This window comes from Corythoichthys intestinalis, chromosome 12 (genome assembly GCF_030265065.1).
Source record: "Corythoichthys intestinalis isolate RoL2023-P3 chromosome 12, ASM3026506v1, whole genome shotgun sequence".
Lineage (NCBI taxonomy): Eukaryota > Metazoa > Chordata > Actinopteri > Syngnathiformes > Syngnathidae > Corythoichthys > Corythoichthys intestinalis.
In genome coordinates this window covers 9,903,606-9,913,558 of record NC_080406.1, presented here as the reverse complement: position 1 = coordinate 9,913,558, position 9,953 = coordinate 9,903,606, and the positions used below count along the sequence as shown (strand labels likewise).

Here is a 9,953-nt window from a genome sequence, read left to right as displayed (position 1 = left end):
TCTTTGGTCTTGTCCATAGTGGAGTTTGGAGTGTGACTGACTGAGCTTGTGGACCGGTGTCTTTTATACCGATGAGTTAAAACAGGTGCCTTTAATACAGGTAACAAGTGGAGCCTCGTTAGACCTCGTTAGAAGTTAGACCTCTTTCACAGCCAGAAATCGTAAATTGTTTGTAGGTGACCAAATACTTATTTTCCACTCTAATTTGGAAATTCTTTAAAAATCAAACAATGTGATTTTTTTCCCCCCACATTCTCTCATGGTTGAGGTTTACCCATGTTGACAATTACAGGCCTCTCTAATCTTTTGAAGTAGAACTTGCACAATTGGTGGTTGACTAAATAATTATTTGCCCCACTGTATCTGTATTAGCTATATTAGCCTACTATCAAAATGACTAAGTCGGCTGAAAATAATGAGCCTTCATGATTTAATGTGTATTTTCCCTGCAGTGCATCCAACACACTACGTGACTACTCTTGTATGATGCCACATTAAGTTTAACTTAATAACAATATTAATGACATGTTTCATTGCTTTTTTGAAATTATAGAAATGCAATAAATCTGATTTTTGATGTCATTTTTATTTGGAGGTTTCGAAAAACAACAAAATCGAACGTGCATAACATGCCATGTCTTTGATTTAAAAATTTTTTTTTTTATTATCTCGGTTTTGTTTTTGAAGTCTGCAAATAGGTCTTCTGATATGTTGATGAATGTCTCCTTCATGTACTCACCATCTGTGATCGGTTTTTCACGCTTTATTATCTCCAGGTGTAGGTACAGTGCCCTCCATAATTATTGGCACCCCTGAAAAAATGTGTTTTTTAGCTTCTATTTTTTTTTTTTTTTAATTCAAATAATATGGGACCTTAATGGAAAAAAAGAGAAATCCATCCTTCAATACAAGTCTATTCATTCAGTGGGGAAAAAATCCCACATAAAGAAAAAATTATTTGACATCAAATAATCTATGTCACAATTATTAGCACCCCTAGTGTTAATGGTGTTTGTTGCCAAAAAGCTCAATCTTGGTCTCACACAAAAATACACACGGTCCCAGGCTTCAACTAGGACCGCGTACTTTGGTCAGATGAGACCAAGATTGAGCTTTTTGGCAACAAACACTAAGTGGGTCTTGCGTGCCACGAAAGACGCGCATGCTGAAAAGGACCTCATACCCACTGTGAAGTATGGGGGTGGGTCAGTGATGTTGTGTGGCTGTTTCGCTTCCAAAGGCCCTGGGAACCTTGTTAGGGTGCATGGCATCATGAATGCTTTGAAATACCAGGACATTTTAAATCAAAATTTGTTGCCCTCTGCCCGAAAGCTGAAGATGGGTCGTCACTGGGTCTTTCAGCAAGACAATGACCCTAAACATATGGCCAAATCTACACAGAAATGGTTCACCAGACACAAAATCAAGCTCCTCCCATGGCCATCTCAGTCCCCTGACCTTGTTTTGTTGGCGAAATGGGGTTGTACAAAGTATTAACACCAGGGGTGCTAATAATTGTGACACACATTATTTGATGTCAAATAATTTTTTCTTTATGTGGGATTTTTTCCCCACTGAATGAATGCACTTGTATTGAAGGTTGGATTTTTCTTTTTTTCCATTAATTTCCCATATTATGTGAATAAAAAAAATATTAGAAGCTAAAAAGGTATCTTTTTCAGGGGTGCCAATAATTATGGAGGGCACTGTACGCTATCCACTCGCCCTCACTATCCCCTCGGGGGTGGGGGGCTGTGCTTGACAGTGACATTTTGTTATTCTGGCTATATGATTGGGCAAAGAGTCGAAATGCTCTCCAATAAAATGCCTGTTTAAAAATGGTCCGGTTGTTCTTGAATGTGTTCGCTTAAAAGCACCAATTTAAAAATGCGTATGTAAAGCGATTTATGATATCACACACATCTGTCCGTCTCGAATGTGGGCCTTTCGGGGAAGCTCAGCTTTCCTTGTCATCTTAGAGCAATCGACACTGCTTGAATATCCCCAAATAAAATGATTCTTTAAAATACATTCTGGTCAGATTAAACTTTCAGGACTAACTTGTTTTAATAAAGGCACAGGTTTTAAAAAAAGTATTTCAACACAATTGTTCTTTAAAAAAAAAAATCCAAATTTTAAAATAATAATTTTTTATTATTGATGGTTTTTCTTTTTAACGACAAAAGATTATTAGGTGTCACACTAACATTAAAAGAATGAAGTAGTTAAAATAAATTGGGAGTTTCTTTGGTAGTAAAAGTAAAAAAACATTTCTCCCAGGTTAGTACCCTAATTTTCGGACTATAAGCCGCTACTTTTTTACCTCATTTTGAATCCTGCGGCTTGTAGTCCAGTGCGGCTTATTTGATGATTTATTTGGGTTAATAGGTAAAACTTTATTTGACAGCGGCATCATAAGTCTGTCATAAGAACGTCATAATTATGACATGACACTATCATGGGCATTACTGAATGCTTATGACAGATGTCAATATGTGTTATGTGGCATATTATGTCACTAACTCCATTTATGTCAGATCTTTTACGTCCATTCAAAAGTGAGATAATTTGCTGGATGACACTAACCGACATCCATTATAAGCATTCATTAATGCTTATGACAGTGTCATGTAATAATTATGACAGTATTATGGCACCACTATCCAAGAAAATGTTACCAAATACAATAGCTAGCAATTAATGAAACAACTGAAACAGTAACTGAAGAAAATTAGCACAGAACATGAATTTTGATCGTTATTTACATCTGTAGTGCCGCAATGCATGCTAGGAGGAATGTTGGATGACAACAGTGTTGACAGCAGGTGGCAGCAGAGGTTGATTGTCTCCCCCAAGGGAGCAGTGATGGCCATATGAAGATTTTTGAAACAATAAGGCTCTGCAGCCAATTGGTTCAAAGCTTCATGGCGGTTCATTTGGTTTCATGACAGTCTTATAATGCATTTGTCAAATGAAGTGTTACCAGTTCATATCTTTCGGTGTAAATATCCCATAATACAATGAGGACAACTGCGGCTTATAGTCCAGTGCGGCTTATCTATGAACAAATGCTGTTTTCATGTCAAATTTGGTGGCTGGCGGCTTAAAGTCAGGTGCGCCTTATAGTCCAGAAATTATGGTAATTGGATTTTTTTTTTTTTTTTTGGGGGGGGGTAGTAATTTGATTTTTACTGATTTCTTTTCCCTCAGGAAAATTATGTTTTATTTTCACGTTCGTTTTATTTACTTCCAGTACAAATTGGATTGCAAGAAAATAAGCCAGAAATATTATGTACTGTAATTTCTGGACTATAAGCCGCGACCCACCAAATTTGACACAAAAACGGCATTTCTTCATAGATAAGCCACACTGGACTATAGACCCCACTCACCAACGTCACACAATGATGTGTCGCTGTATCCGGCCACCATATTGTCCGTCATTGTTTATCCGTATTCTCAATGGTTTCAATTTGTCGTACAATTTATAGTGCAATTCATGGACACCCCGGTGCTTTCAGACGCTGTAAACTCATTGGATGCGTTGCATAAAAGGCGTTATGTAGAAAAGCTTCAGTCTATCCATTCGCCAGATCCATATTTGATGCCTAAATCGATATTTTTCGACCCGCTGTCTTCGCCGTCTCTGCCTGACATCTGCTACCCTGATATCTACAACTATCTTGTCCACAGAAACTCAGCCTATTCTCACCAAACTTTGAAAAACTTTAAGCGCAGCACTCTATACAACATTACCCCGTGTGACCCTTTACTTTCAATTTTCTAAAATGGCGACAATAAAAAAAAAAAAAAAGTTGACTGCGATGGCCGACGCTTCAAGGATAGGTTGATATTGGACTATTCTTCAATACAATACGCAACAACTGTGTCCGCCTCATTTGCAAAGAGACAGTCGCTGTTTTCAAAGAGTTCGATGTGACGCGATATTACCAAACAAGACACGTCCAAACAAGACATGTACGACAACATTACAAGGAAGATACGCAGCGAGAAAGTATAGCAACTTGAAGCTAGTTTAATTTCACAGCAGCAGTATTTCACAAGAGCCAGAGTGTCGAAAGAACGCCACAAAGGCGAGATTGTTGAAATTATGAATAAAAAAAAAAAAATAATAAAGCAAATGTGACACACAGAAGGGCTTGCTAAAAATTGTTTAAATATATTGTTCTACGTAAATCAGCCAAGGTAGCCCCCCACATTTTTACCACACCAAATCTGGCCCCCTTTGCAAAAAGTTTGGACACCCCTGTTTAACTGATGATCCGTAGACGAGGCCAGCTTCTTTCACTTGGTACCAGCTAAATATTATTCAAAAAATCGTGATGGCGGAAGAAATAAACATCTTGAATTTGAAAATGTATGTTGTCGGCGATTAGCCTCGCAATGATCTTAATTGTGGTTGTCGTCCCAAAACCCTCTAAACAAATATTAAATCCATCTTACCAGATATAAAATGACTACTACATAATCTGTGGTGATCGTTTGGTGCCCAGTTTTTTCGTCGAATTGCAGCAGTCCATCTTGCTCTCCTCTCCGGGTCTCTCGGAATACGGTAGAACTTCAAGTCTCTCCGTCTATCTTCTCTGTTTTTGCAACCAACCGCCACACACGCCTTCACCATTTTGATTATTAATGTTAACGAGCAGAAAAACACGCCATAATAGGAGGAATTTACGTAGCGGTAATGCGTAAACACGACGAGCTGACGGACAATATGGCGTGGAGGCGTGGTTGTGACATCATGTGAGTGGGGTCTATAAGCCGCAGCTGTCCTCACTGTGTTATGGGATATTTACACCAAAAGATCTTAACCAGTCACACTTAATTTGACAGCGGCATCATAAGATTGTCATAAGACCAAATGAACCACCAGGAAGCTTTGAACCAATTGGGTGAAAAGCTTTATTGCTTCAAGAAGCTTCATTAGGCCATCACTGCTCCCTTGAGGGAGACAGTCAACCTCTGCTGCCACCTGCTGTCAACACTGTTGTCGTCCAACATGCCTTCTAGCATGCATTGCAGTACTACTAATGTAAATAACAATCAAAGTTCATTTTCTGCGCTAAATATTTCTTCAGTTACTCTTCCAGTGTTTTCATTAATTGCTAGTTATGGTATTTGGTAACAAGTGGCACCATAAAGGCCCAAGTACACCAGATGCATGATCGTTGCGGTTCCGGTCCGGTTCAGTGTTGACTGCGTGCCACGCAGTATGTCAAAAACAGGCTAATCATACCGGCTGCGCAGTGATGTGGTCTGCCAACTCCGTCCCCTCGTGAGCTCTCGCGTGATCGCGCGCGATAATGTGCCATTTCAAACAACGACAAACACACGGAGTCTGTACTCATCAGAGAAGCAGAGAGAGAGAGAGCACATTTTTTTCCTTGCATATTGATATTGTAACTAGGGCTGTCAAACGATTACAATTTTTAATCGAGTTAATTACAGCTTAAAAATTAATTAATCGTAATTAATCGCAATTCAAACCATCTATAAAATATGCCATATTTTTCTGTGAATTATATATATATTCTGTAAAATAAATAGTTGGAATGGAAAGATAAGACACAAGATGGATATATACATTCAACATACGGTACATAAGGACTGTAGTGGGCATTTCACTCTACTGTCATTTAAATCTGTCTATGCTGTCCTCACTCCGAAGCGTCTACTTTTTCCAAAGCTAGACAGCTAGTGAATGACGCCTTAATAATCTTCTTCCTTTTTCATCTGATTTATTAATAAAATGGCCTCAAACCATTGTCCTCTTTAGACCGTTTACGTAAAACTACAAAAAAAAAAAAGTAAACAAGCATTGCATTAGCAACAACGTTAGCTTAGCACGCTATACAGGTTGACTAAACATAAACAAAAAGCGTCTCATACAAAAAATATAACATTTCGCTTATTAACGTAATATGTACATTCTTTACAACAACCATGCTTACGGACAAATCTTTTCCAAGGATCGTATAAGCACAACAGAGACGTCGTGCAGCCATATTGAACTGGCAAGAAAAAAATAAACCATGTCGCAAAGCGACCACAAGAGTTCGCTGTTAGACAGCACAAAACGCCTTGCTGTAAAACTTACCAAAAGGCAGAATACTTTGTGCGTTAATTGCGTCAAATATTTTAACGTGATTAATTTAAAAAATTAATTACCGCGCGTTAACGCGTTAATTTTGACAGCCCTAATTGTAACGTTTGCTAAGCGAAAGTTTGGCCGCGAAAACAACACACGAGCTTCAACGCCTTTTCCTCTTTTTCTTCTTCCCGCCAACTCACCAATGCAAAAACAACAACTATATACACTGACGCTATCTAGTCCACCAATCGGAGCATCGCGCCGGTGCACCAGCACACCAATGACAGCCCCACGTTGGTGCATAAATTAACCCACCGATGACAGCCCCAGCTTCGCGACAGTATTTTAGTTGTGTCTGTCTCTTAATTCCAGATTGACTGCATCATGTTGAGATCAGGGCTCCGTGTGTAGGGGGAAGAGGGGCTATTATGCCCTTGGTTGTGTCGGTGGGTTTATATCTTTGTGCACATTTAAAATTTAAGTTACATAACACATAACAACTGTTAAATAATCTGTAATATTTATAAAATGGATACCGAATTATATACTACACGAACTAAAAAACAGCGTACTTGGAATTGGTGTCTCAACACTGCAGATTCCTGTGCCCAGCGCAAACTGTTGGTTGTTCAATGAAAAGTCAAGTAAAATGTAGGAAAGAAAGAGAAACGTCTTGAATAGACCACCAGGGCGAAACTTCTCTTTATTCTCTTTTGTACTTTTCCCCCTGGACTCTGTATACAAACCGACATTATGTGTGCACCGGGCACGAGAATTTCTGCGGTGGAACCACTTCCAGATACGCTGTTTTTTTTTTTCCCGCTCAAAGTTTTCAGCACGTCGTGTGTTTGATATCATTGCCAGACAAACACACATAATAGGACACCTTGCAGCTTCGCTTTTAATGCTGTCCTTATAACAACGATCTGCTGCATCGTATATTACTTTGTGACTTTCCAGTTTCCACCTCCATGATGAAGCGCTCACCACGCCGGAGGTGGTTCGCAGGCAATCCGGAGCACTGACGCAGCCAGTATACGTTGAACAATAGGATATAATGGGAACGGATTGGCTCCGGCGCTATTTTTTACCGGAGTCGAACCGCAACAATCATGCATCCGGTGTACTTGGGGCCTTAAGACTGTCATGAGACCATCATAATTATGACATGACACTGCCATGAGAATTAATAAATGCTTATGACAGATTTTGTGTCATCTGGCAAATTATCTCACTTTTGAATGGATATAAAAGATCTGAGCTGGACATAATTTGCCGGAGGACAATTAATGACATTTGTCATATGCATTCATTAATGCCCATAATAGTGTCATGTCATAATTATGACGGTCTTATGGCAGTCTTATAATGCCGCTGTCAAATAAAGTGTTACCTATTAACCTAAAAAAATCAACAAATAAGCCACACTGGACTATAGACCCTACTAACCTACGTCACAAAATGACGTGTCGCTGTATCCGGCCGCCATATTGTCCGTATTTTTTTAGACCTATTCTCATTGTTTTCAATTAGTCGTGCAAGTTATAGAGCAATTCATGGAAGCCCCGGTGTTATCTGACGCCGTAAACTCATTGGATGCGTTGCATAAAAGGCGTTATGTGGAAAAGCTTCAGTTTATCCATTCGCCAGATCCATATTTGATGCCTAAATCGATGTTTTTCGACCCGCCGTCTTCGCCGTCTTTGCCTGACCCTGGTATTTACAACTATCTTGTCCACACAAAATCAGCCTATTCTCACGAAAGTTTGAAAAACTTTAAGAGCTTGGAGGCTTATAAATGCTACGTTGCTGGTTGGGTGAAACAGGTCCTCGTACACGAAAACTCGGCAGGAATCTTGTGCTCGGGAAGGTGAGTTAGGAAATTTTCAATTCAAAATCTTTTGTTCTTGCTAACATCCACTGTCAAGTCTAATGTATTTCATGTCATTTGTCAATGGAGCTAGGGCTTTTAATGTTTATATGGTTTAGCGATAGCACTCTCACTACATACATATGTAATATGTAATAAATATGAAGTGCGATAGCACTACTCCAGATTGTCCCTAGTTGAATTTATTTTTTGGCTTTTGACCTCAATAGTGAAATTGTAAATTAATTGTATGACAACTGCCTTATAATTATTTATTTTCAGGTAGTTCATTCACAACGTCTGAGTGTATGTTGTCGGCGATTAGCCTAGCAATGATCTTAATTGTGGTTGTCAGCCCAAAACCCTCTAAATATATATTAGATGCATCTTACCAGATATAAAATGACTACTACATAATCTGTGGTAGTCGTTTGGAGCCCAGTTTTCTCGTCGAATTGCAGCACTCAATCTAGCTGTCCTCTCCGGGTCTCTCGGAATACGGTAAAACTTCAAGTCTCTCCGTCTATCTTCTCTGTTTTTGCAACCGACCGCCACACACGACTTCACCATTTTGATTATTAATGTTAACGAGCAGAAAAACACGCCATTATAGGAGGAATTTACGGAGCGCTAATGCATTAACATGACGAGTATACGGACAACATGGCGCGGGGGCGTGGCTGTGACGTCACGTGAGTAGGGTCTATAAGCCGCAGGACTCAAAATGAGGGGGAAAAAGTAGCTGCTTATAGTACGAAAAGTACGGTACATCATAAAGACCGCAATTCCACATTCCAACTTTTTTCTGGGAGAATTACAAATCCCCAAGTTGTTTTTTTCTATTGCCTAGTATTTAGAGTTAAGCACTCATAATCTCATATCAAATCGAGCATCCCTCTTTATTTGCACAATTCAAGTCAAATAAATTAGTATCAGTGTGCATTGTTCTGAACACTGACAGCCATTGACGGTGACAATTCCATTTGACCAGGGATGGCTGGCAATAGCGAATGAGTTAAATATTTAACAGTCCTTTGCTGCTACCTGATGTCTTTATGCTCCCAAGCAAGGAGGAAACATCTTTGGCAATGTTGACCTCGCAGTCTTATATTAATATCCTTTTCTTCCTCTGAATCTTGACCTCGTATCCAGCTGTATAAAGATAGACAGTGTGAATGATCATTTTTGGTGTATTATTCCAAGTCAAACTCACCATGGACCTCTTGCACTCGAAGAATGATGTCTGCAAGGCTTTGCAATGGCCTTCCTTCAAACACTCGCTTGGCATCTTTCCTTCCTGAATAGGCAAAAGACACAATTTAATTCTTTACGTGTACGTGAAAATTGTAGTTCTGAAAAAGGCACTGGTGCAAATATTACAGACTTACGCCAGGAAAAGTACAGCTTCCCTCGCGTAGTGTAATGAAATTATTTTATACATAGGTATTTTCGACAGGAAGGTGAAGATTACCTTGACTACGCAGTCGTGTTGAAGGAGACAAGCCTTGAAATCTTCTCTTATCCCAGCACACGCTCGGTTGTCTTCCTCTTTATCCTCGTAGTATTTAGGCATTGTCAAGACTACGCTTAATACACTAATATGAAATTATCCACGTACACCGGTGGTGAAGTCAAAGAACTTCTATTTGTTATGAAAGCAGTCGTCCGCCATTTTCAAACATGGTTGCATGACGGGAACTAGCAAATTTAGACGAACTGCATCATGGGAATTTTGTTCGGCGCTTGCTTCGTTTGACGTTTCCAAGGCAACGACAATAAACCTGGCGGCCATATTTTTTCCAGGAATGTCGATTGATAGTTGTTCGTTATTACATTTTCAAAGACTCCAATACACACAAAACGTTTAAGTATTTCTCTTATCGCTCTTAAACATGTTCTTTGAAGTGTAACACGCCCCTTCTATATTGTTTTTAAAAGTTAAAAAGGCAATAAAATTGAGGCTTGGGGGTC

The 9,953-nt window shown here is 39.3% G+C and overlaps 1 protein-coding gene across 2 annotated transcripts; it reads right to left on the bottom strand.

Moving 5' to 3' along the window:
* Positions 1-111: 111 nt before the first annotated feature.
* Positions 112-9,701, bottom strand: LOC130926995 (cytochrome c oxidase assembly factor 5). 2 transcript variants are annotated; one of them, XR_009066327.1, is made up of 4 exons: positions 9,454-9,701; positions 9,196-9,279; positions 9,027-9,134; positions 112-812 (listed from the first exon to the last, which is right to left on the bottom strand). XR_009066327.1 is itself a non-coding variant. In XM_057852411.1 (3 exons), exons 1-3 carry the CDS (start codon positions 9,553-9,555, stop codon positions 9,093-9,095), a joined length of 228 nt encoding a protein of 75 aa, XP_057708394.1. In that variant the 5' UTR covers positions 9,556-9,701; the 3' UTR covers positions 5,837-9,092. The 2 variants fall into 2 exon arrangements, 1 of the variants encoding a protein (XP_057708394.1); XM_057852411.1 differs by lacking the exon at positions 112-812 and having other exon boundaries at positions 5,837-9,134.
* Between the last annotated feature and the right edge of the window lie 252 nt (positions 9,702-9,953).

Excerpts from the sequence above, each read along its gene's own strand:
- LOC130926995 (XM_057852411.1), bottom strand. The coding sequence starts at position 9,555 with ATGCCTAAATACTACGAGGATAAAGAGGAAGACAACCGAGCGTGTGCT. Across the intron at positions 9,280-9,453 it reads AACACGACTGCGTAGTCAAG|GAAGGAAAGATGCCAAGCGA; the intron begins GTAATCTTCACC and ends TTGCCTATTCAG. Across the intron at positions 9,135-9,195 it reads TCGAGTGCAAGAGGTCCATG|CTGGATACGAGGTCAAGATT; the intron begins GTGAGTTTGACT and ends ATCTTTATACAG.